The sequence below is a fragment of the Leptosomus discolor genome, chromosome 2 (assembly GCF_034619465.1).
Source record: "Leptosomus discolor isolate bLepDis1 chromosome 2, bLepDis1.hap2, whole genome shotgun sequence".
NCBI classification, from domain to species: Eukaryota; Metazoa; Chordata; class Aves; order Leptosomiformes; family Leptosomidae; genus Leptosomus; species Leptosomus discolor.
The window spans coordinates 83,033,001-83,060,724 of NC_141392.1; the positions used below are offsets into that span (position 1 = coordinate 83,033,001).

At 37.8% G+C, this 27,724-nt stretch overlaps 1 protein-coding gene across 1 annotated transcript in view; it reads left to right on the forward strand.

Moving 5' to 3' along the window:
* The window catches only part of MMS22L (MMS22 like, DNA repair protein), a 95,639-nt gene that overhangs the window by 48,957 nt on the left and 18,958 nt on the right, over nt 1–27,724 (forward strand). Inside the window, exons 14-18 of the mRNA XM_086461353.1 lie at nt 19,661–19,851; nt 22,304–22,454; nt 25,937–26,079; nt 26,865–27,007; nt 27,151–27,310. Coding sequence (XP_086317479.1) covers nt 19,661–19,851; nt 22,304–22,454; nt 25,937–26,079; nt 26,865–27,007; nt 27,151–27,310 — 788 coding nt within the window. The remainder of the gene's footprint in view (nt 1–19,660; nt 19,852–22,303; nt 22,455–25,936; nt 26,080–26,864; nt 27,008–27,150; nt 27,311–27,724) is intronic.

Below are 27,724 nucleotides of genomic sequence, written 5' to 3' on the forward strand. Positions count from 1 at the left end.
GTTTGCTATCATGGTGTTATTATTATTACAAAGAGCTGGATTTTGCAAATATTAGAAGAATTAGGGTTCTGATACCCATCACTTTGCTGTTATTAAGTGATTATGTTAAATGGGACCCCTTTATGTCTGAAGAATGAAGTGGAGAGAGGGGAATCATTAACTAACACATCAGATGGTTTCTAAGTGATTGAGGAAGAGATGTATGGTGGGGTTTTTTACACATCTGTAGACGATAGGTGCAAATACCTATTGTTCATCTTTGCCAGCTGCCAATGACGTGCTCTAGCATATCTGTTCTTCAGCGCTTAAAAAAAGTTTCATACTAAACATCTGATCTCTGTGATCTGTTAAAAATCATTTGCATGTGTTAAACATCTGATTTTATTATACTTCATTGAAGCTTTTTATTACAGGGACAGGGTTTTTTTCATACTCTTATTAAAAACACTAACCACCAGATACAGAGGTCCAGTAGATCTGGGTAGTGTAGGTTAGGATGCGCATACAAGGGTGATACAGATCCTTCTTTTGCGCTCTGTAAACTCAGAGCAGTTCTCTGTGAGGTATCCTCCGTCTTTTCCTTTTGTGTGCATGAATGTATTATATGTTTATACTGGCTGCAGATAACACTAAATCACAAACACTACTATTTTATCTTGATTGTAAGGGTTACCTGGCTTCCCCTGTTTTTCTGGCCAAACTTAGTTCTGTGGCTATTGCTCATTCTTCAGGGAGTGACCCAAGAATCTGTTACAAGTTACTTGTACGTGACCCAAAAAATCACTGCTTACTGCATAATTCTTCTTAATATCTTTTTTCTTTTTTTTTTTTTGCCAATGCAACTGCACCAGAAAACTTATGACTTTACATTAACAATTAATACATGAAAATATGAAAATATTTTTAATAGCATTTTCCTATTAGAGTGTAAATTATAGATCTAATTTTACTTTCTTTATCTCTGAATATATGTCGTATTGCAGACATCATGGGAAATGGAGCAGTTGACAAATTTTCTGAATTACATTTACTGTTCTTCTAAAGATTTTAAGGTTACACTGTAACTTTTTTTTTTAGCTATAATCACACAGTGGAAACTCCAGATGGTGTACAGGAATTGAATGTTGCACCTTCAAGTCTTATTTGATCCAGTGTCTTGAATTTCATTTTTGATTAGCTTAAAAAGACCTGTTGCTTTTGTAGTTTGGGGGTTTTTTTGTGCTATTCATTTCTTTAATAATGAAAATATTTCTTCTTTTTAATTCCAGAGAACACAAAGAATAAAAGGCAAACAAATCTTTTTCTTAGAATGACTGCTTTCACGTCTGTAATTTTAGTCTGTATTTATGCTACTACAATGATATAATCTCTGCTTTCACTATTATCATTTGCTGTCATTGAGCCCAGAAAACATTGGTCATTATTACTGATGCATGGAAGCATGCGAGCAGGTAGCCAGTAATTATTCTTGGAAGAATTTACTGTATTTCAGGGCTTCCTACTTGAATATTCGTGAATTGGTTTTATTTCCAGTCTTTAAAAACTACTGCATTGAAGAGATTTAAATCATTCTCATGTGGCACAGCAAAAATGCAAAGGCACATTACCAGAAAGAAATGGTCAGCAATAAGAGCTGTTTTGCAAAGTTGGCTTGCAACAACTACCACACTATGTGGAGGAAACAGTTATCCCGTAATAATAAGACTAATGAATTCAGAAATCCATTGATTGAACTGGCTCTGGGTAGATTATGTGCAGGCTTGCTTCAAGGAGAGGAATTTATGAAATGTTTGCCGCATCCAGCAAGCACTGCTGCTATAATACAGCTGCCTCCTCAGTGGTTTGCTTTGATCCCGTGGAATGAAAGGACAGGAGGATCAGCTCAGGTCTAAATGAGATTACAGCTGGTTCGGCAGCTTATCTGGTCTAATGCCAACTAGTGTGGCTTTGCACGTCCTAAGGGGTTTACAACAGAAACTGTTTATTGAGTATCATCGGTTTACTCAACACAAGCAGGCTAATCCTTCCCAGCCTCAGCATGTTGTAGGATTGTGCGTGAGCCAAACCAAAAGCTGGTGTAGCCAGGGCCTCCAGAGCCCTTTGTCTCGCTTCATATTGATTTTTTTTACCTGTGTTAAAGACAGTAAAAAATAAAACCAATAACCAGCCCTATTGTGAGCAAAAGGTTAATCTGACCTAAAAATCTTACAAAAGCATCTTTTAACCCTAGAAGGGATGGTAGCCTTTCTCTGACTTTTCACTCAAGGGATTTTCTAGTTTAAGGGTTTGAAGAGCAAAATAGGAAAAAAGCTTAACGTTTCACTCTGTGTGCCTTGCAAGGTCTCTGAATGCTTCGAGCGGCTGCATAGAGAACGTTGAACAGTTATTTCTGACATTATTAACAATCTGTCATCTATCTGTGGTAGGTGATGCTGTGTAGCAAGGACATGACATGCTGAACGTAGGCAGAGTAGTAGGAGCTGGTAGGTGTCCCAAGGCTCATGCTGGTTTTTCACTGTAGTGGTTTTTATGTAAAAACATCAGAAAATGCCATTATCAGCTGCTTTCTTAAAAAAAAAAAAAAAAAAAAAAAAATTAAAATCAACTAGGAGAGTGCATCTGAAGGAATTTTAAAAAGTACCAAACAGGCCCATAGCAGAATGTTTTAAAAATTGTGTGCTGCAAGTTTTTAAACAACATCCCTTTCTGTTTTGATATGAAATACAATGAAATATTAGATATATTAACATTTTATTAAGCATGTTTCCTGTCTGAGGTGAGTCTTTTTTGGAAGATGTTGCAGCATGCATCAGATTCTTATAATCAAATGTTTTTTATATGACAGAGAAAGAATAGATTAAGGTCTGGAGAGCCTTGCAGAGTAGTAGCAATACATTTGCACTGAAAAGAAACGCAAGAAATTATTGAATCTGCATTGTTGGGATTATGTAGGAGTTTATTAAATACCTGTATTTGTATACTGTGCATATTATTGGGAGTAATTAAATCAGTTCTACTGTGATGCAGGGAAGAGAATTTGGTGACACACCTGCCTGTCTTCGGCTGCATGTGGGAGACTTAAACTGGGAACTGTTTTGAGACTGTTGAATACTATCTAAAAGAAAAGGTGGCAATAACTTGAGGAATTATGAATAGCTGTTTTCTGTTCACTTCACCTAATTGGAATGAATGTCTGTTTTAAGCTATATGTAAGCAAAGAGGTTACCATGGATACCGTGGAGGTATTATGACTGCTGGGTGGGGAAATGGCTAAAAATGATATTTAAGGTAAATGTGAACTTTACTAATACTTGAGCGTAATGGACAAGATGTGTACAAGTTTAAAATGTAGTATTTATCCAGTCACTTGTATTTTCTCAAATCTGGTCTTAAAGCAATAGGTTGCTCTGGTGTACTGTTACACTTTTAGCACATTTGGAGTTAAAAGCTCTTGTTGGTGATTGCTTAAAGTCCCTTTGTTCAATCATCTGAACAGTGCAAATCAAAGCGTTTTGTCAGACTGTGAGAAGTTTTGCCTGGATAACGCTTCCTTCACACGCAGGTCGCCAACTAAATTTTGTGCACTGTTTTACAGCGTAGCTGGTGCTGGAAGTTAAATGGATGCCCAGCGGTAGAACTCGTAAAACATTTTCCTGTTAACGTGACCAGGCAGAGTTGATGTTGTTGATGGTAGCTTTGATCTAATAAACTATCAGTTATAACAGTGGTTTTTTACTGTGTTTCAGAGGGGACGATGATAAAAGTTTAGCAAGCCTACCATTCTTCCTGGATGACAGAAAATTAGCTCTACTGTCTGTATTACCAAATGTTGGGAACAAAGTTAGTAGCGGATATTTTGTACCCAAAGTAATCTCCTTCACTAAAAAGATGTATTACACGAATAGCATCCTTTAACACACAACAGATACTCCATAAAGAACAAAATTGATTTTTCAGGAAGCAAATAAAATACTTTGTTTTGGAATTTGGAAACAAGTTACTTCATTATCTTGAGTACAAGTTTGCCTGCCTTCCAAAATGTGTTTTCTCTCTTGGAGAGAAAGATTTTCCTAAACACTTAACAGTATATGACTCCCAGCAGGTTGCTAGAGAGTATCCATATGCATAAAGTTTTTGATTTCCCACAAAGGCAGCTAGAGGAGCTGGAGCTAGAGAGTTACATTTTAAAAAAGAAAAACTTTATTTGAGTTACAGTTCCTCTCTCTGTTATGGTCTTATTTTAAGAGAAACACAGAAAACTTGAAATATTTTCCCAGGGTTCCTACCTGGAAAATAAGAATGATGTGATGATAACGAGGTGTTACGTGTGTGATGGTAAGACAGGTGTGTTACTGGAAATTATGTTCAGAATGTCTGAAGAGATAACTGTAGTGGTACTCTTTGTTTGTTTTCAGTATTTGAGGTTTATATTTTGATACTATTCCTTCACCTCCCTAAGGACTTTGTGTAGCTATCATCCGAGCCTATTTCACATCTCCCGATCAGATCAGGAGTTTCAACTGGAATGGCGCCAACTCAACATTTGAATTTCTTCAGCCAGGATGAATATCATATCAGTTTCTCTCTGTCTTCTTGGTACTTGAGCCTGGGTGAGAACATGCTTAATGAGAGAAACTGCATGTCTAAAGCTGTACTAGATAAAGGAAAATATTTGACAGAGGTGATGAAGTTGACCTCAGTGAATTTGTTCCAAGCAATTTGCCAAACTCTGATTTTCATAGTTTGGCTAAGAAGAATTTTAATGATCTTTACATGGCCATAGATTCACGTCTGAAATTTAAGCTTTTCCAAAGTGATCCTGTGAATGAAACACTATGGGTTTCATTCATCTCAGAGTCCCAGGGAAGAGCTAAAGGCAGGATTTTGGAAATGATTGTACTCACAAATGGGTTTCAGTACTGACCTTTCAGAACCAGATGATTGGCATTCTTGTCGTACTGCATAGTTATTGTTTTTTGTGGAATTTTTTTTGCAAACAAAAGCCAGTAAGGAATTGGTAAAAAAGGCTTAGCTTATAAAAAATTTAGAAAAATTGTTGTATCTGTCTGGGCTATTGTGTAGCTATAGACAGCTACACTTCATTGCCCTCCTGGTGTTCTGGAAGAACGTGTTTCAAGTAAATTATGTTGTGTAAGTAAGCAGCATACTGCGAACCCAGTACAAGAAAAACATTGGAATACTGATTTAAGTCCAGCAGAGGACCACCAAGATGGTTAGGGGTCTGGAGCATGAGCCCTATGAGGGGAAGCAGAGAAAACTGAGTTTGTTCAGCCTTAGAAAAAGAAGGCTTGAATAGAAAGTGGCACAGGGAAGGTATCTTACTGTTTTCTGTCCCAACCAAATGAGGGCGGGGGGGGTTATAGATAAGATGGAATCAGACCCTTCACAGGGGTATATAGAGGTAGGAAGCAGTGGAGTGAGATTGTGATGAAGGAAGATTTTATTAGATAAAAGGATAAAATTTTCACAGGATAGTCAAACATTGGAACAAATTTCTAAGTCAGGTTGTAAAATTTCCTTCCTTAGGGTTATTCAAGACTGGTCCTGCTTTGAGCAGGGGTTGGAACAGATGACCTCCAGAGGTCCTTCCTGATTTAGATTTTTCTACGACACTAGCTCTCACAAAAACCAACTGAAGAAACCATAAAAAAACAACTGCCCTAACCCCGAAAAGAAAAACTCAAACCCCCAAACTAAAACTAATCAAACAAAAGTCCTATTTAATATACTGTTACTAGAAGTTTTGCTCTAACAGAAGTGTTGTCTGGAAGATACCTCTTTGCAATCTGCAGTTCATGTTAGTAACATGGCTGAAATCAGAAGCGCTCATTTTTTCACTTCAGCATTTCTACTTTATTTCAATTTGTCAGATAATCTGGCATTCTGATTCTATCTATAAATTGTATTCACATATGAAGCATTTTATGGTGATGTGGAAGGTTTCCATATATGTTCATCAAGGTTTTGCGCCAGCAATATGGCCTTGTTGCAAAGGTGGCTGATGCCTGGGCTGGCAGAGCATTGCCAGCAGGTGGAGGGAGGTGATCCTTACCCTCTGCTCAGCACTGGTGAGGCCACACCTGCTGTACTTCCTCCCGTTCTGGGCTTCCCAGTGCAACAGAGACATGGACATAGGGAGAGAGTCCAGTGAAGGGCCACAAAGATGATGAAGAGACTGGAGCATCTCTCCTGTGAGGAAAGGCTGAGTGAGCTGGGACTGTTTAGACTGGAGAAGAGAAGGCTCAGGGGGATCTTATCCGTGTGTATAAATACCTGAAGGGAGGGTGCAGGGAGGACAGAGCCAGGCTCTTTTCAGCGATGCCCAGTGACAGGACCAGAGGCAATGGGCACAAAGTGAAACACAGGAGGTTATGTCTGAACATCAGGAGACACTTTCCTACTGTGAGGATGACCATGCCATAGCACAGGTTGTTCACGGAGGTTGTAGAGTCTACATCCTTGGAGATACTCAAAAGCTGTCTGAACATTGTCCTGGGCAACTGGCTTTAGGTGGCCTTTCTTGAGCAGAGGGGTTGGACTAGATGACCTCCACAGGTCCCTTCCAACCTCAACCATGCTGTGATTTCTCAGTAAGAATGGAGAACATGGGGTTTGTGCTCAACAGTAGGTATTCAAGGCAGGACTGTTGCACATAATACCAGGGTATTGTTTGATGTTCAGCATCTTTTTAGAACTTTGAAAGCAAAGAGCTCACTCAGAAGGCCTTGATGGGGTTGAGTGGATCTTTCTTTTGTATATTTTGAAGAAAGGTTGCCTTTATCAGGGAGCAAATGGTGCTAAGTCAGCTTATTTTTTGTGATCTTTGAATCTCTTTTTGTAATTCCATCCTGCTCTGATGTCAAGGAAGAAGAGCTGTCATGGAAGGTTGTTAAAAATGATCTTGTGTACCAGCAGTGATTTGCTGTTCCAGCTAAAAAAACATAACTGCTAATACTGTCTGTTCCCTATATGATAGATACAAGCATTTATGTTCCTAATAGGCTATGAATAAAGATCATCTGAAGTGATCTAGACTTCCTGTTCCTCCAAATGTAAAATACTTTGGTAACTAAATTAGGTTTATTTTTAAAAAAAAAAAAAGTCCTCCCTATGATTTAGAGTTACAGAAATGTAATTCCAAATTCTCAATAGTTTTCTAACAAATCTTTTCTGTAACAGATGACCTCCGTTTAAAACAAACAAATGAACAAAACCTCCAAAACCAAAGGGTGAAGTGTCTCACAGTCAGGGCTGATCAAAGAGCTCCCAATGACTCCTGCAAGCCTCCCTCAATGGTGGATTAAGTGTGGTTTGTGTTTTTTCTTTTAAACTCTCATCATGTGAGGTGGCATGCCTGCAGACCCTGGCCTTGTGCCTAAATATCTGCCTCTGGTAAAGAATATATTTCAATCGTGTGATGAACATACTTTGAATCCTATGGTGGGGAAGACTTAGCATTTATGGGTCAGGTTATGTGGCTAGCAGCTCTGAGAGGATGTTTGCAAACTAGTGCAGTAGAGGCTGAGGCACACTTACTGTTCTGAAGTTTTACATGTGGTACAGGAGTTTATTGGGGAATTTTGTCTTATTTTGATCAAAACTAATTGTAATGCCATTCTGTTACAAAGATTGCTATTCAAAATAAGGCCTTTAAGAATTGAAATGGATCTGTTTTCAGTTCTTTGTATTGGCAATGATCTAGAAATATTGTTTGGTTTAGATGGGTTTTTTGTATGTATGTGAACAAAAACGGGGAAAACAACAGCTGAAGATACTATCAGTTTCAAGTGCAGCCTGTCCATTTTTTTTTGCTTTATTTTTCTCTATTTGTTCTTTCAGAGGATTAAAAAATTCTGAATCTATTTGATGCTGAAAGGCTGCTTAGGTGAAGTAAATGTCTTTTTAAGTGTTTGCTTTTTCTGTGTTGTTTCTTGAAAGAACTGAGCACTGAATTACCTGTTCAAAGCAACAAGATGACTGCCAGTGCCTTGAACAGTGCAGGATCTAGCACAGAGCGCTTGGCTGAGATCTGTGGACAACTGAGCCCTGATGCTGAAATGAGTGCCTGGACTTACTCTCCTGGGACTTGAGATTTTGGGACAGCAGAGGGTCACTTTGTGTGTTTGTGTCTTTGACTTCATATTTTGCATTAAAGACACGAAGAAAACTGCAATCTTGGTATATGCCTGTTTAGTACAGGGGAGAAGCTAACTTGGCTGAATACCAGTGAAGGTAATGAAGGAAAATTGCAGTTGGGCTCAAATTGGCTGTCTGTTTTTCCCAAGTCTATTCCACAAGCTTGAAATGTGAACTAGTTGCACTAAATTAACGCAGGTTGTGTTGTCTTTGCTGCTCTTGCCACCTTATCTTAGTTAAATGTGGTTAGGAAAAGACAACAGCTCGCTGGCGCAAACTTCCTAGGGTGGCTGAAGCAGATGTAATATTCCCTCCCAGCAGACCTGGCCAAAGCAGGCTAGATCTTTGTTGCTTGCATTTAAATTATGGTCGTAACAACTTGTCTTTTTGGTGATGTAGTTAAACCCTTTGAGAAAGGTAAAGGAGAAAGTGCTAACTAATATTCTGCAGCTCTGAATGTTTGACTTTTCTGTACCTTTGTGTTTTAGGGTTGTGTGTCTGTTCTTGTTGATATCTTTACTTTGTCTTTGAGCATAGTAAAGATGTTGGGGATTTCTTGTTCTCCCTGTATATTTTAAAAGTATTACTGAGCACACACAACATGCTGTCACAGTGAACACGGGGTTCTCTATTACTGTGCTTAGCTATAGAGAGGATTATATTAAACTCAGTAACCTTGCTGAAGCCCCTTTGTACATTGCTGCTATATTGATAATCTTCACATGATTCAACTGCAGTTGAAAACCTTTTATTCACAGCATTAACACTTTCCATCCCAGTGAAGATTAGAATCTTTGATACCAGGAGATGAGCTCTGTGATGTGAACACAATTTTTAATTAGTGTGGTCCTGCAGATGTTGCCTTGGATGTTTCTTCACCTGGTCATATAGAGGGAGTACTCATCAAGCCTAACTGTTCAAAAGTGGGTAAAACAATATATTGATGAATTAACTAGTTGTTAACTAAGGGACTGTTACGCTCTTTGTTTACAAAATAGTGAATGCTTTAGGAAAATATTTATATATATTTATATATATAAATAAATATTTTTAATATATATTTTATATATATATAAATAAATATTTATATATATTTATATATTTATTTTAGGAAAATACCATTTTAGAGTAATTAAGAAAAACATTTTCTAGTGTTCTGCAGCTAAAAACGAAGAAACAGTATTACCTACGAATCAGTAGATTGAAGGAACAATATAAGATTTGTTGACATTTTGTATCTGTGATGAATGCAGACCTATTAATGAACAGCTTTCCTCTAAAATTTCAAGTTAAATACATAGCAAATAATTGTAACTTACTGCCCCATCTTCAATACTGGGCATTGTAGAATCACAATTTTGGTGACACTTGCTTTGCGTCTCTTTAAAGTAAATGGAATCCAGCCAGTAAAAAATAATTTCAAGCTTGATTTTGTTTCTTTCACCATGATTTTATTTTATGCTAGATCCTTTCCAAATACTTGCTGTTTCTTGTAATTTAGTAAGAAGTGTTTCAGGTAGACTGCTGGTCCATTTCTCTATATATTTAAGACCTTAATCAAGCAACCGGTGGAAAATTCTTGCGAGTGTTTATATGACAACTTTCACTTGCATCTCACGATTATGGCATCTCTTTGGCCTGGATCATTGCAAGTCTCACTGCATCCACAGTCGTCTGGGAGAGTCAGAAGGACAGGACAGGGTGATCATAACACGTTCCAGGTCTCTCTTCTGCTATATAGTGCATGGTGGAAAGGTCACTGCAGGAAGAATGTGATGAAAGAAGAAGTGGTATAATAGAGGAGGGAGAGCTGGCTGTGCTTAGAGGTCGCTTCGTTTGTGGTGTTTGGTGGGGGTTTTTTTGTTTCTGAATTAAGCTTTTCAGCAGTTGCTCTCTGTCCACTTTCATTTTTGAAGGATTTCCACATTTCTTCCTGCAACTCCATGACTTCTAAGTAGCCTTTTTCATCATCTTGTCTCTGCCAAGTCTGTTGGTGTTATCCTGGGGACTTTTACTGCTCTCCAGTATACAGTGGGAATGTTCAGGCCAGTACTGCTTTGGCCTTTGTGCAACTTTTGCCTTCTAGTAGAAAAAAGTAAAGGGAATGTATGTGAATTACACCTAGATTTTGAGTTGTCTTTGTCACTCCTATGTGTGACCTTCCTTCTAAGGTCCAGAAGATGAACTCCCAAAGAATGAATATATTTAGTGTTTCAAGGGGTGGCCATGTTCAGACATGCTGCAGTTTGACAAACTAACAGCCCTTACTTTGACTACTTGGTTTGAAAGCCTTAAAGTGGATTAAGTTTTGCCAGTTTTAGTGATTCCTTGATTGGGAAAATGGATCAAACAGTGAGAAGTAACTTTGCTGATTAAATAGCCAAACATTACGTATTATGTTTTCCATGATGCTGTGGAAAAGATTACTGTTTTAAAATTTCAGTTCACTTTTTTCTGTGCTACATGCTATTTATAGTGTTACATTTAAATCTAAAGAGTTTAGTGAAGAAGATAATTACCAAATTCCTCTGTGCTAGTTTCAGACAAAGAGCTAAATTTCTTGAATTGTATTTCTCTAATGAAGTAGCTGCCAAGCTATGCATTACAGCACCTGTTGTTTTTTAAAAAAAAAAAAAAAATAAAAAATTAGGAACATTGACTTAAGATTTAAATAGTGTATGTTTTCCATTTTTGCCTATTATGGGTCAGTTGCAATAGTTACGTTGGTTATATTTTGGGGTTGGTTGGTTGGTTTTTTAATATGACCTTAAACTTGGAAAGCTTCATAAAGAGTGCTGGCTTTGATTTACTTTGTATTTTATGTAATATAATCAAATGCTTTTAATTGTGTAGATGATAGACTTACTTGTAGAAAATACATCAAACAAACAAAACCGAAATAGAAATAGTAAAAAAAATATAATTACTTGTGAGAATATTAAAAAATCCTAAGAGCTAAATTCCCTAGTTGTTGCTAGTGTAATTATTTTATTACTGACAACTTTCATAATCTGTACTAATACACTCTCAGGTATTGCTGCTGCTGTACTTGTGTTACAACATTTGAAAGGATCTGTCACGTTTTACCCACTCTTTCCTATGTTTTAATAATATCCCAAGTAATGTCTGAGAAATAAAACTTGGCTTTAGTCTTCAAATCACCAAAAGGAAAAAAGTAGTTGTTTAAAATGGTTAAATGTTCTTAAAATATTTATGTCTTTAAAGAGCTTTATGTAATTTCCTGACTTTAGTAATGAGTAAGGATCATTTAGTTTAAAATATTTTCTGTTGATATTGTTTAACTTGGGAAGGTGACCCTGAGCTAAATTGCAGTGTGTGATTTGAGTGCCCATGGGCTGCCCTTGATTGGTTTGATTGGGGTAGATTATCTGGATTTCTAATATACTTTAATTACTCTGCTTATATAAATTGTCGCATTAGAAGCCTCTTAACTGTTGAGCCTGTTCTGTCAATGATCCACTAACAATAGGAATATACTAGGCTCTTCCACTGAGATTTGAAGATTTATACCATCAATGAAAGAATTGGAATGGCTCCATTTAAACCTACTGTATCTTCAATAGGAAAGAGTATGTGATCTGCTTCTGCTCAGGCAGCGATTGATGTGTGGTAAATTGAAAAGATCTGTAGCCTTTTTTATTTTGTTAGTAGGCATTTTTTCAATTAAGAGAATGTAATGCAAAATATGTTTTAGGATGTTTAGGGGCAATGTTTTCCTGATGTGCATGTGGAAAAAACAGAAAACAGTCTGATTAGGATTTTTGGATGGAGGAAGATGGAGTATCTTTTAGCAGTGATTAGCTAAGGTTTTACAGAGAAGCTGTCATCATTGAAATGCTGCCCAAATGTCTGCCTGTGTCTCTTGCAGCCTAAGCTAGGTGCCCTGGTTTTTTAATTACCTCTCTATATATGTATTTCTACACACGCACATACGTAATCAAGTCCTTCAAATTATGGTCTGAAGCACCTCAGTCCTAGAGTGTTGTGGTGATTTAGGCCTCTCTTGACCTTTCACTCCTGAGCACTAGGGCATCCGCCTGTCTGACAGCTCTGTTCAGATGAGCTGGGAGGATACCAGAGCTTGGAAGACTCCTGCTTTCAAATGGTGTAGGGCTCTTCCAAGATACAGTGGTCTGATGGCCTACAGTAACAGGTCCAGCTGAGCTGCAACTTGTTTGGCACATACAGCATGCATGTCTCAATGCAACAAACCGGGCTTGCCTCCTATGTGGGATTTTTCCTAGCTAGCCTACAGAAAATGCGGTGTGAAGGATTGAATCCAGTGTGTCTGGTGGGCCCAGAGACGTCTGATTTGGTGTCATGAACAGAAATCTGTGTGCTTGGAACCACTGTAGAGTCCCACTGCTGAAGATGTGTACTTAAATATGTTTGTTTGGAGTTTTTTGGTTTTATTTTGTTGTTTGGTTGGTGTGTGTTTGGTTTTATTTTTTTTTTTTAAATAACCGACAACAGTCTGAATGATTAAATATCTGTGACCTAGTGGTTAGGACATCATATGGGGAGGGAAGAGTGTCATGGGCTCCATTCCTTGTTCTGGGATTTTGCCTTTTTATCCAGTGACTGCCTTAATGTAAAACTCGCAATAAAAAACAGTCTATCAAAACTGGACCCAAGTGCCCTCCACCCTGAGGCTCTGACTCATTGGTTCTTACATTAAAAAAAAGCGTATTCCAGGTTTTAAAGTGAAGGTAGCTACTGCTGTACCTTGTGCAGCCTGCTTTTTTTTTTTTTTTAATATGGGTTAGTCATGATCAGATTTCTGGGGTGCAGTAGGTGGAGATAGATGTGGGTTAGATGCTCAGCTCAAGTCTTTTGTATAGCTGAATTGGAGGCACCTAGGGAACTTCCTGGTCAAAAGAGGGTGATCTGACTAAGTGAGCAGTTTGGGAATTACGATTCTGAAGTCTGAGATCTGTTTGTGCCCTGCCTTTAAACCATTACGTTCTTTTATCCCTTTGGATCTCATCCAACATCTAAGACATGTCACTTTGTGTTTGCTTCACGTTGTTGTGCCCGAGGAAGGCATGTTGTAGCACTGACACGTATGATGTTGTGCAAGTCTATACTAAAAAAAACCTCAAGTGCAAATGGATGAATTAAAGCATTTGATAAAAACCATGGATGTCTGAGTTCTGAAAAGCATCCTTCTTCCCTTGTTAGCCTTCCTTAGCTCATCATACCAATCAGTGATCATCATACATGGACATAACCAGGCACATTATTCAGACATCCTTTTTGCAGTGAACATTTAAACATGCAGTTTATTGTGGATTATTGAAGCAAATTAAACTGAAGGAAGAACACTGAAACATGACTTAATAAATACCAATCTGATGGGGGCATGTTAATGTTTGATAATACTGTATCATGATTTTTCCAGTTCTGTTTGTACAGTCAGCAGTACAGCTCTGTGGTAGTGGTGATGCTATTGTTATGGCTTACAGCACTGACACTTTTATTATAAACTGTGGGATTTTTTTTTCCAAATGTTTCTTTTAATGGATAGGAAAATTTATTTTTGGCCTTAAGTTTGTCATGTAGCTTATCTTTCTGAAATCTATTTTTTAATTCCTTAAAGGTGGGTGAAAATTTTGTGCTCTTTTAAGTTTTGTTTTCTTTTTTTTATTTATTGAAGAGTGAAAAGGCTGTTGCTCAAATATGAAGAAACTATAGATACTTTGCATACGTCTTGCAGATACAGAAACAAGTTGAGAGATTCTGATATGAGGTGGGGTTGCTTCTTCTGTCTGGTTCCTACTGCAGTCATACTGGTCTCAATGTACTGGGTGCTATATAAAGGGATATAAAAAAGAAATTGTATCCCAAAGAGCTTAGAAATGGATTTAAAAGAGGACTTGGATGTTTGAACCGGACTTGGGAAGAATATAGTCATCTTCCTTCATGCATGTTTCACTGAAACAGGCTGAATGTGAAAGTGTGTAGGTGACTGTTTTAACCACTGAAGTTCCCCATGTACCTAAACTTGTGTGCGCAGAGACACTGTTTTCGCAGGCCTTAGCTATTTAGCATCCAGCTTAGGCACTTTGAGGCCATAAACCAGATGTTTTAGCGCTTAAAATTCTTGTAAGCATGCTGTTAGTGCACTTACTAAACACACTGATAACCGAGAGTTCAGTGCAGGGCTCTGCAACCCAGCATACCTGCATTCAAAACTATGGCCAAGAGAAAGAAGGCTCACCTTTTTACATGTTAGGTCAAGTGGTCACATCATTCACCAGTGATGAGAAAGTCAAAAGCCTTTACCATGAGTTCTGCCTGGAACCCACATCTATGACTTGCCACTAGTCTCTAAGCATGGTTAGGTTGGGGCACTTTCTTCTTGGAGGAGCTGGGTCATTGTGGAACCACTGCGCAGCTAGGGTGCGCCTTCTGTGAGTCCAGATCCATTTCATTTTCATGAATCTGCATGCATAAGAGAGGTAGGATCATACAGTTTGTTACTGGTACCTTGGCACAGCTCCGTGATACTGCATTGAAAGCAGACTTGAACCCAGATGACACCATTTTGTCGTTACCTCTGTGAATGCCAGTATTATAGTCCGTGCTTAAACTAGCTTTTCTTTTTTGAATGTTTTGAAAAATTCTGTGTAAAAGTAATTAACTCTGAAAATGTATTCTCCTTCACACTTTGTATTATATTTCATGGTAGTGTAACGGGTTATGGTTTCAGAAATGTATATGTGTTTAGTGTAAACTGCATATTTGAAGCACAGACATAAAAATAAGTAAATGCCTGTGAGCAAATTACTAAATAGAAGTTGCACAATGAGTTTGTCAACATGGGAGTTGGTATCTGTAAGGATCAATGAAATAAGTGCTATAGTTGCCATTTTTTATAACTATCAGGTAACTAAATGGCGTAATAGTCCACTAGTTGAATACTCATACTGTATTATTTTCAAATGGAAGACATGCAAGGATCTTTTTTAGCTTAATCTTGGATAGGACTAGTTACTGGAAATGTGTGTGGCTTCTGCCGAAACCTCGCTTCCAGTTCTGGTCACCATAAGAAGCAACAGTTCTGGTGGAATGAAAGGAAGAACGGAGTAGAGGTATTAAAGAAATATTGATGGTTTATGGCATTTGAAGAAAGTGAAATTGGATGAGTAATTTTGAACTAAATTCTGAAATGCTGCTTGGTAGATGTTGTTCAGTCAGTGAAGCTGGACTGCTATCTAGCAGAGATCTTGGAGTTTTGCACCTGTAGCAGTAGCACAAATTTGGAGCATCTCACTGCAGTGAGATTTATACAAGCACAGAAAATATGTCTGGATAGATTTCTATGGGAGAGCCCGATCTTTTGCCGTACAGTAGTGCTATTTAATTTCTTTGTATTGGCAATTAAGAGGGGAAGGGAAGCCGCAAGACCTTTCCGTATGAAGTGGAGTAGTGTCAACACTAGCACTTCGATTTTGGATTTTATTTTAATGCCATGCTTCTTGTACAACTTGTTGCTAATCTTTTCAGCAGAAACAAATACACTTTTCATTGTATTAATGAGGCTTTTGATTTTTGGGAGACCTTAAGCTCATAACTTTATTGCTGCATACGTTTCAGAGTAGCTGACATCACCTCTGTGTCTGGGGTTTGTTGAGAGAATGTAAAGTTCTTCTGTTGTCTTCACTGAAATCAAAACTCTCGCTTTGTTGTTCTCTGTGTCAGGTAATCTCCATTTTTCTTCAGTTCTTTATGCTGAAATCTTCATAGCTACCCCATAGCTGAAGAAGCTTTGACTTCCCCCAGTGACTTCTGTTGCTGTTACCACTTCGGTGACAACATTAAAATAGGACCAAGGCACGGTGCATTTGCTGCCAAAATATCAAAATGAGAAACTGCATTGATAATCTTACAGTGATGCAAAAAGAATGTTTGAAAGGGAAATCTCCAAATTCAAGTATTATTCAAGTTCCGTTGACCCACAGAGAGCACGAAGCCCCTGTTACCTGTCTTTGAATCTGAGTGTGATGATGCTTTGTTTCATTTCACTTTGCCTGTGTTTTCCTTGAAAGAATTCATGTTAGTAGTTGAAATTCTAAGCCTCAAAGCCATTCATCATTTTGGAAATAGTCGTATATCTCTACCCAATCTCCCTAGATTTATCCAAGGGTGTTGGTCCTTCAGGTGTTGTTTTTTAATTACTTATTTGTTTCAACATCAAAAGGTCATTCAGGTCCTTTAAAAAGACTTTCCTGAGCTTAATCTTGGCAGTATTGAGCAGCTGAGTTCTGTGGATGCTGTGGCTGGTCTGGCACGGTCTGGGAATGGAGGAACTGGAAGTACGGTCTGTGGAGAAACCAGTGTCTGTATTTATAGTCTGGGAGCCCCTGGGGGTGGCGGTATGTGTTCCTGGCAATGCTGGTAGAAGAAGAGAGGTCTTCTCTCATGTTGGGGTGTTCTGAACTCTTGTAGATCAAATGAAATTACATTGTATTGTCTAGATGCCAATAAGCAGCCAATGCAGATTATGAACCAGTAGTGACTTGAGTTTCCATTGTATAGGCAGGTTTCTGGATTTTCTGTGTTTCACTTTTCTAGCGTGACCTAAAGTTTCACTCCATTTTAGTAATCCAGGCTTCAAAGGCATGGTTTGTGATTGTAAAAACATGGTTTATGATTACAGTACCTGCATCCAGATAAATGGCTGCAGTTTCTTACCCAGGTGTACGATGTAGAAAGTAATCCCTCATGCTACTGCTATACCTGTATATCCAGTACAGTCCTCATTCAGGTAGCACAAGCATTCCCTTCTTTTATAAACCCAGGGTTTATTTGATTTGATGGCAAAATGAAAAAATATGCCTCTCTTTACAGAAATAGGAAATCCATGATTTAAAACAAGTAAAAACCGCACCAAGTTATTACCATTGTAATGAGGCAACCAGTGGTTCCAGAGCTCTTAACACAATGGAAAACTAGACGTATATGGTTTCAGAAGTGGAGTGATGTTTGAAGGTATGCTTGTCTAGTGTTAGAAAAATGTGGAACCCTGAATAAAAAGTAAAATTGTATTTATCCGTACTTTTGTGGAAATAAATAATTTGCTTGTTAGTAGAAGTAGCTGGCTATATCAGCTGCAGCATACATTGATGCCCCATCGATTCTAAGCATCTACCTTATAGGAAGCATTTCTGTAGGTTACTATGAATAAACATAAATACTGATTTGTACGTGTTGCCCTTCCACTGACACAGATATATTACCTTACTTTAGAAGTCTGTACACCCTTCTGCTTTGCATAGATGGCTAAAGGAGATGCAAGGCACCCTTCTTTGGAGAGGCAATTTAGAGGAGAGAAAAAGGTCTTTGTGCAATTTTACAGCATAGCCTGGGTGTAAGTAGGGCAGAATTTGGTCCCAGAAGTTTTATTCTCTGCTCCGAGACATGCTTTCCTTTCTTAACAAGTTAACACAGAAAAGCCCTTTGTTTTTACTGTTAAGCTTTTCTCTTTTTTTTAATAGGCGAAAATATACTTTTAACTTGCTTCTTTAGCTCTGCTTTTACTTTTTTGTTGTTTGTACTCTAGACCTCGTTATTTCTACACCCTTTTCTTTGTCCCTTTTTTAATAAGGGGATACTCCCAAAGAAGTATGGCTTGACTTTTTATGCTAATCTTGCTTCTATTTCAATTCATGTTGACTTGGAGAATATGCCTTGTAAATAGGAACACTGACTGACATACTAAATATAATCCTCAGTTTCTAAGCATTCATTGTTTTCACAGCATCCTTAAAGGGTAAGCTGTCTTACTATCCAAATATCATGGCTGGGAAACTGAGGCTGACAAAGGCGGTGTGATTTATGTGAAGCCACAGAGGGAATAAATGTTGGGGTTAGAATTCCTGGCTTCCGTTCCTGTGTTTGGACTCATGCTGTCTCTCAAAGAAATACTTGATTCCTTCTAATATTACCTAGCTTTCCATGTCTGTTAGATGTAGCCATTCGAGAAGTAGCTGGCACTCAATTCTCTCTCTGTCTGTCCTATTGAAACTAATGGATGCCTGCAGGCAGGCATAAGGTATCGTTACCTTTGACAGCCAGCATGTTTTATGTTTTAAATTATGTGTTAGGCAGAATTTTTGGATACTAATTTGATGTAATGAGATGCACTTCTAATATCAACCCTAGTACGGAAGGCCTTGCAGCCAGCCTACTCTTTATTTAAAATTATTCCATTTCAGATGTCCTAATGAGTGCTGTGAGTTATGTAATTCTTTCATAATTTTCCCACACTCCCAGAAGAGAACTAGGGGCTGGAGTGTTTTTTCTGGTTTTGTTTTGGTTTGTTTCAAGTTAGGGTGAGCACAGAATAAAGATCTAGGGGAATAGTTTTGTGAAACAGTTGCTGTTGTAAGAATGGCAATTAAGAAAAAACATATTATGGTCTACAAACGTTACTGTTAAGGCAAGTCTCGATGCCTCCGCTGTTTGCCATTATCTTATAAATATCTTGACTCTGACTTTACAGTGCTGTTTATAGAATTTAATAAAGCAAATGTAATAATGCTGCCTGTGCTTTAATGCACAATCTCAATTGGGTTGACCAGAAGATAAATAGGAACAGGAATGATAGTGCGTTCCTACAGATTGTTTTTAATAAGCATGTTATTTAGTTGATCAGCCCGGTGCAGTAATGCCTCCTATCCTGCTCTACCAGACAAATTTATTAATGTTTTCCCCCCGCCCTCCATTTCTCTGAGAACATTGATTCCCTGCAGACATGTCTCTATTAAACCTCTAGAAAGTCACAACTTCCAAATTAGATTAAGTAGCAGGAATGGTACTAGAAGAATCAAAGAAAATTGAGTGCGTTATTGAATTCATGCCACATTGTCTCAGAAAGAGATGGGAGTTATGTGTAGTGGTAACTTTTGTCCTTACTGTACTAACAAAGCTGTGGGCATTGCTGTCAAACCTAATTGTCTGCAGCGCATCAGGATAAAATGAATCTTTTCTCTTACCTAAACTCGTGCCTGGTGAGGTTTTACAAATGAGAAATAGAACTCAGAATGAAGCTTTACAATTGATCAAAATCATTTGCCATTATTTGTTGTACGCAACCCTATCCTAAGAACGCTACTGACAAAAATTTTTAAAAAGCATCTGGCCTTGGATTGTAAGTAGACTTGCTTGTCATGCTAGTGGTTGCAAAATGCAGATATTCGTTTTAAAGCTGCCTATTTCTCATTTGGATCTGACATATTAAAAAGCATATAATTAATGGTTGACATTAGTAATTAACATTAACTTTATGGTGCTTAATATGCCATCATTCATCCATCAAATAACTGGTATGCCTAATGTCTTTGCATAAAGGTTTTAATTGCACAAAATGATCCTTCGGTTCTCAGGCTCTACGGTTTAAAGTAGTTGTAAATGCGTTTTTTAAAAGATGTGAATTTTTCATTTATTGAACGTAAACACTGTTTTTGTTTCTCCCTAGGAGTGTGCACAAACGTGTAAGCCAGGGACTTCAGCTGGGGAGCACGGCCCCAGACGCACAGCTTCCATTAGTGGCTAAAGAGCACCACCTTGCTGTCGCCAGTGCTCTCTGGAGAAACTTCTTTCCCTACTTGAAGAGCCAGAGAATGTCACAGATGCCACCTTCCCCACAGCTTGCTGATACAGCTGCAGGTTAGCATTGACCCTCCCTGCGACTTACTGGATTTGGTGCTATTTTCTAGGTCACAAACTTTCAAGGATTTTGCCTTTTGGGATATTTCTACTTCCATGTAGTAACTTAAATATGCATAAATGCAAAAAAGTAGATTCTATGCTAAATATTTTGACAAGAAGAAATATTGTAGTGTTGAATTACTTGATAGAATACAAACAGATTGAGAACTCCAAAGGGGTTTGAAGCTATACAGGGCTGACTTCTTTTTCCCTGCTACTCACAGATTATAATCAACACTGCGAATGTTACACAATATAAATGAGAATAACTTCTTCCACTATATCTAGAATTTACATCTTTTTGTAGAAGGTTATTAGAATTTTGTGTTGATCTGTTTATTATGGTTGTGATTAAAACTATTTTTTTTAAATAATATTTTACATTTGAAGACAATTTTTAAAAGGTTGATTACATGACTGTTGTTTTTTGCTGAACCCTTACGGTCATAAAACTGTTTCGTAATTCATTTTAGTTATTTAACTTGCTTTACACTGAAGGGTTTTAATCTTGAAGTACAATGTTCCATATGTATGTGAACTCCATGTGCATCGAGTCAGCATGGCAGTGAACAGAAAGAAATCCCAGTTTGATCTTTAACATCAGTAGCTAGCATTGTATTCTGTAGTTACAATGAAATCTTGTAGCCATTTAACTAAAATTTAGAGAAGTGAAATAATATAATTTTTTTTTTTTCTCATCATAATATGAATTAGATAAAATTACAAGCTCAGAAGTACCGAGTTGGTAGTAGAAAAGTTAAAAGACCCTTCATTTGAAGCAGCTCTGCAGTAGTTAGTAGGTAACATTAATGAAGGAGGCAGCGTGCAACGGTAGTGGTCTCGCACTGCTGAAGCATGTATGGGAAACAGCAATACAAATCAAAGGAAGAGGTTGTTAATGTCAAAACTTTCATTCATTTCCTACAGTGTCATATCTTTTTATTTTATATTGACACAGTGAAACAGCAAGAAGAAGAACCCATTATAAACTCCACTTAGAAGCAGGAGAGTGCAGTTGTGACCTGCTTTATAGAGATGTGTTAGGCAGTCCTACAGGGGAAGGCAAACCCTTCCCAGGCTGTATGAGCTTCTTGCCTTGGAGGTACAGGCCAGAGAGAGCTGCTCTGGAGTCGCAGCTCTCCTGCTCCCCCTGCCAGGCAACAGCCTGGGACTCACACTGAGGTGTCTGTCTCCCATTTCTCCTCCACCCATATGCTATAGAAACAATGTGATAATCTGGAAGAAGTCTGGCACAAACTGCTTCCTCACCTGAGGCAGAGTGGGCACTCTGTATGACCTCCTTTTTTTTTGTTCTGAGGCGTATAAGGAAACGTGAAGTCCTTCATAGCTTAAGGTAGTTTGTCCCTCCACCATTAATTAAAATAAATTTGTTGTTGTTTCTGAAAACTAGCCGTTTCTGTCTAATTCAAAGTCAGCTTCTCAATGCATGCAGTTTTATAAATCATTATTTTAATAAATTAATATTACATTTATATTTAACGAGGGGAATTTGGGAACTAGTGAGCCCCTTGTCCTCCAAAGTCAGTTTTCCTGACTCACTTGAAGCCTCTCATTTCCTGTAACCTAATAACTGCTTAGCATTTCAGATTACAATTTTCTCCTCAGTTTAAATGCTTTTGTCATTTGCAGCATAAAGAACATGCTATGTTTTTTATGCTGGTAGTGTTAGATATAGATTCTACAGTAGACCTAACAGAAACAGCAAAAGGTTGTGCTTCATTAACAAAAACTATGCAAAGTACTGTCCCATTTTCTAGATCTGCAGCTGTTAGATGAAGATCCTTTTTCAAGAACAAGTTTGTCCATAGTGCTTTATTTACGCAGTGGCTTCTGATACATGAAGGTCTATTATAAAAATAGAAAGATACCAGCTTTTACTGAGTGAATTCTTTCCAAATACAGTTCTTCACTGCAAGAGGTGTGTAAAAATAACTAAGCAAATAAATAAAACTCAGCCCTGTAAAGCACAGTAATACTTGTGTGTACAGGGGAGGAAGTGGTGGATGGAGGCAAGAAAGGGACGCCAAGAAGACAAAAAAGCAAGTTTTTTAAGACATGTTTTATATTGCAAAGGTGGTAAAGCTGTCCCCTGAGGCTTTATAATCTGTGATTTCACGAATATATTTTAAATTGTGTATGTTTGGAACGATTTTCCCTCCTTAGCTTTCAGTGTGTCATGTTGACTTACAAACTCCTTGGGACAGAGACTACACTTTAACATGTCTACAAATGCTTTCTGTTAGAATAGTTGTCCAGTTTTAACTGAGATTTCTGGTACTCCCAGACTTCTCATTATTAACCGTAATTCATTTTCAATGCTTTTTAGTGGCGCAGGGACATTCTAAGAAACCATTAACATGGTGCCATGTTTTTCTCTCTTTAAAATCAGGTTTTACTCTCTTAGCTTTGGATATACCCAGCAAAGCCCTATCAGATCTCCAGCCACAACCTGTTCTATCAATGATGCAGCTGTTTGGATGGGATGACATGGTGTGGCCTCATCTGGTGTCAAGATATCTAAGTCACCTAGTTCAAAACAGGTAAAAAATTGTGACTGCTTGTTCCTCCAGTACCCTCTCATTAGACTTGTGGAAAACATCGCTTCGAACAGTAACGTTTCGTTAAGATGGTCCAAGTTCTTCGCATCTGTTAAAGTTCTAGGTTTCTTGAAATCATCTGGGACATTTCACAGGGGATAGTGGGTGTTATTCGGGTTGGGTTTGTTGTTTGTTTTCTGTGTAAATAGATGTGTAAATAGCTTAAGATACTCAAAATTTGTCAGGAAGATAGGTAAGAATGTTGAAAAAGTTATTTGTCTTTTATATAGAAGATATATAAAAGATATATACCACTTATTTTTTCCCAGTGGAAACAGCGTTGTTACTAACAGATTTTGGAAAATGAGGACCTAGACAATACCTTCAGAGAAGTGCTTCCGTGAAGAGCAGTACTGCATCAAAGTGAAATACCTGAACACATAACCTATTTTTTAATTGGCACAGTTGTAGTTATCCACCCTGTTCTATTGTTGTTACGCTTGGGCAGAGTTGTTAACAGTTTGGCAAGGCAGTAGCCTCCTGCCGTAGCTGCCCTTGAAGTTAAGTAACGTAACTTGGTAAATGTAAAATTTCTAGTTAAGTGCTGGATATTATTTTTCACCTACCAGTTACACTTAACACAAAAACTTAAATCTTCTTGTAAGAAGTCAAGATACACATTATCACAGAAATCTGAAGATCCTATATAGTAAGTATTCAATATTTAAATAACTTGACTTCTTCAAGGCAAAGAACTTCTGCACGAAGCTGAGGAGGATGGGCTGGGAAGTATTGAAAGTATAAGGAAAATGATCATAAGGAAATACATGCATTGAAACTTTCTTTTTGACGAGCTTGGAACACTTTCTGAGTGCAAATTAATGTTCATGTAGCTCAGGTTTCTGAGACCTGCTAAATGGATGCTTTAAATTAAGCAATAGGTTTAGAAAATTTTATCTCATTCCTATGTTTTTGCATGCCAATGTTGAATTTTCACAGAATCACAGAATTTTTTAGGTTGGAAGGGACTCTTGAGACTAGGTAGTCTAGCTTGTCCAGTGCTTCTGCTCAAGCAGGGTTAGTTATAGCAGATTGCCCAGGATTCTGTCCAGTCAGAATTTTATATACCTGAGAAACTTTATTTGCTTTAAGTAGGTCTCTAGGAACCTAAGATAGATGGGGGGTGGTGGTTGTTGTGGTGTTTGGGTTTTTTTTCCCCTCGCCCCGCTTCTGAATCAGGCTTTGGAAGCAGGGGAGGTGAGAGATGAGAGAGAGTGTTTCTATGTCGGACTGTATTTGAAAGTGAAAAATGTTGCACATTTTTAGGGTACATATTGTACTAAGGAGCATAGCTGTAAATCAGGATATGGTAGGGACTATTTCAGCGTGATCAACGAAGATGAGGGTATGGCCTTCTTGCAGGGAGATGTTAAAAGAGGTTGAATTTAGTTCCTTGGGTATCGGTTTCGAACTAAGGACAGGAGCGTTCAGTCCTGAATTGCCATATTTCTCTTGTATGATCTTAAGACTTCATGGTTACTGTGCTCTGGTAATTTTCACATCAAGTTCTCAGTTAAAAAGTAAAAATGTTATTTTGTTGCTGATGCTGTTATATACCCTGCAAGCTCTGCCTGCTCTTTTTAAGACTGAAGCTTGTTCTGCACATCAGCTATTTCAATATCGATAATAAAGGTTCTGATGAACAAGCTGTGCCCTTGGGAACATGCACACAAGCTTTGACATTTCTTTTGCGGTAGTGTCTAGAAGTTCCGCTCCAGACCTGTGCTGTGTAGTGCGTGATAATACTGTAACCTGTATAAACTAACTTTGAGCATGTATATAAGCTCACTGGTTTAAAAGGACTACTTGCCACGCTTCTAAAGGTGGTTATTGTTCTTTCCTTTCGTAAGGATTAGGAGCATATTCCTCTCCAGTTTTAGGAAGATGCCTGAGTGGCCTCCGTATCAGCAAGCAAGAGAAACAAGAGTGAGACTACAGCAGAAAGTGGTTTTGTGAGCCTTTGGGGCCGAGTAGACTAGCTGTGTACATCAAGATTACATAAGGCTGGAATTGTTGATATGTTACTGCAAAGAGCATTAAGTCCATAGGCATCCTGGTTTTTTTACCTTTTGGTGCTAGAATTTAGTTTTCATTTTTTATATTTTATTTGCTTGCATTTGGTTACCTTATTTATTTTGTCAGTAATACTTCACCAGGGGTGTTCGGACAAAATGTACAGTTGTCATTGGTTTTAACTAAACGACACAGAAAAACACTTTATTAATGTTGTTTAGTGAGAAACAGAATCCAGTTTTAGTTCACAACTGGACCTGTGTCAACTTTCTGTTACAAGCGTGAGTAAAAATTCAGTAGAAAATAAGCAGATTTATATGTACATATATCAAAAAAGACTACAAGCATTTTTCATTAAAGTTGAAGCACCTAGGACTGACCAAGGAGGAAATCTCTCAAATAAAAAGCCATAACTATTTTCAAAAAATTTCACTGACCTGAAGCACACACAGAGCTCATCTGGTAGGAATGGGAAACAGGGTGCAGAACAGGCCCACTGTCCATTAACAAGGAGTTTCTGCAGAATTAATGATGCAGGGCTGATATGCTTGGGGAAGAAGTGACTGCAGCAGCTCCTCACGGTGGTAAGGCAAGTCAAGCTTTGGCAATACTGAAGAGTAGAGTATGGGGATTGTGCTTTGAGCGTTGATGGTGCCATTTACTCCAGCCTGACGCTTGGCTGGTAGAACAGCATCCATTGTTTGATTGAAAGTATATACAGCAAGTGTGCTGCGTGTGGGAATGTATATATTTGTGTGTGTACACGTACATAAATGCCTATGCCTGTGAGTGTGGATCAAGTATAGTGGTTTCCTTTCTCGTTTCCAAGGTGCCTTTTTATGTTTCATTTTTTGATCTGCTTCTAACATGACATATCTTTATTTTCTAAGCAGACCTTCTCTTCTCCATGTTTTCTGTAGCTAGAACTAAGCAGACTTCAGAGTAGCGTGGGGCACCTGAGCTAGTTTTATATGAAAGGCTGGAGCAGCTTAAGCAGTGTCAATGTGAAGTTCCAGGTTGATTCAGATAAACTATTTCCAGCATTGTACATCATCAATTTAGATAATGCTATCAGATTACCCATTGTCAGAATAAGGCATTTCCCATTGCGTGAATTTTCCACCCTCTGTTTTACTTTCTGTGGCGAACACATATGTGTATATATATGCTTTTGTATTACTATGTGTGGAATTACCAGATTTATCATGTTCTTCGTATTTAGGCATCGGGATACTGTGAGCAAAGTCTGTAGAGTAAACAAAAGGAATGCCCGTTGGCCTTCCTGTTATTTTATTTCTAATTGATTCTGTGCACTGTTTCTATGTGTCTACAGCCAAATGCGACACACTGCCACCTTTTTTGCATACTTTTATTAGATCTCTTACCTTTTTCTTCCTCTTCTGCCTATGCAGTGCACTGCGTGAAGCTTTTTCTAGTATGGGATATACATCCTATGAAGCTTTGACAGTACGATCTTGGTTTCGATGCGTGTTGCAAATGTTCATAGATCAACCAAGTGGTACGCTGGCCAAGACAGATGCTGAGCGAACAGTTGGTAAGTGTTCACATTTCCCTAATGTTTGCAGTAATGATTCTATATTGCAAAACTGGCAAACATTTTCAGCTAATTACAAAATGTATTTTTGTTTGTATTCCTTTACTTTTACCTAATTACAAAATGTGTTTCTTTACGCTGCTTGTGCTATTTATTGATAGCTTGCCTGCTCTGCATATGACAAATTTATCACAAACAAAGATAAAAGAGCTTGTTTCCTTGGAAGCAAAGAACAAAAACTTGCTCCCAAGGAGACAAGCTATTTTTCCCCCATGGAGAAACTGCTCTGAAAAAAGTGAAAATCTGAAGTAAATAGTCAGAGATCATGCTGTGAATGCCCTAAAAGAAGAGGAAAAAAAAAAAAAAAAAGGAAAAAATAAAAATCCAATTGCAAGTAATTCTTTCCTCTTTTTATATTGGCTAGTTTGCTTTTTTAGAGCAATGCTTCATCACTTCTTCTATAAAACACTGCAGTTCTAATTATTTATAGAACACATCTTCTAGTGACTATTTTTCATACATATTTTGTAGATTTTGAAGAAAACCATCAGTGAAATCAAAGACTTGGTTATACATTCTTAATACTCTTCACTCTCTTGTATCTGTATTAGAAGCATAACTAGTTTAGACTCACATTCTTTGTCTAGAGAGATGCAGTCAGTTGCAGAATCCTTGTGTTTCAGACATGTTAATATAATGTTTCATTTTGTGATTTTGGGACTAAAGTAAATCGAAAAGCATAACTATATACTGTATTTACTGCTGTGCTCTCTTGTAATGAACAGGGAAAGCCTATTTGGAGCAGCTGACTGAAATGACAAGACTGATTTTTAAACTCTCAGAAGTAGAAAACATTCTTGCAAAGGCTCATGTTGAAGAATCAGTTTTCAAGCAAGACCCTAAAAATGCTCTTGTCCAATTCATTAAGGTACTGTACATCTCGGTGTTGGAACATTAGGAAAAAGCAATTATGTATCAGATTTTGTTTGGTGTATGAAAAGAAATTACTCATACAAATCTTGTAAGAGACTTAGTAAGTTTATATTTATTTCAGTGTTTCTGTTTTCTCAGGCTGTTGGTAAAACTTACAGTGGCCTTCAGACACTCCCTGAGAAATCTGCCATGGTAGCAAAGACTCTGGAATATTTAGGTGATGTGTTAAAGTATGTAAAACCTTATCTGAAGGTAAAAGGACCTCCAGAAGGCCTGCAGCTTACCTATTGGATCATAGGTAATTATTTTGCAACCTCTTTTCTTTTAGGAAATAGTTTTAAGGAATCAGTAAAATCTGATTTTCAATACTTTTTCTTCCCCTCTCTACTGTCCATCTGAATGGTTTAAAAAAGCAAAGTTGCAGAGATGTTAATTTCCTTCCACTGATTTTCTTTGGTCTTTATCCTGATGTCTAGTTTTTAAGTTTATTATTAAAGTGTATTTCAGTCACTACTTCACTTTCTGTGGGCTTGTTAAATTATAGGGACAAAGCCAGGAACTTAACAAATCTAAACACCTCCTGTCTGTGGTCAGATTGTGTCTTCTGCCATCCCATACATCATAGCAGTGGTAATAGGAGGAGTACTTTTAGCAGGAATGAGCATGTTCCTTCAAAACAGGAAGCTTAGACAACATTATTAGAAGTATTGTT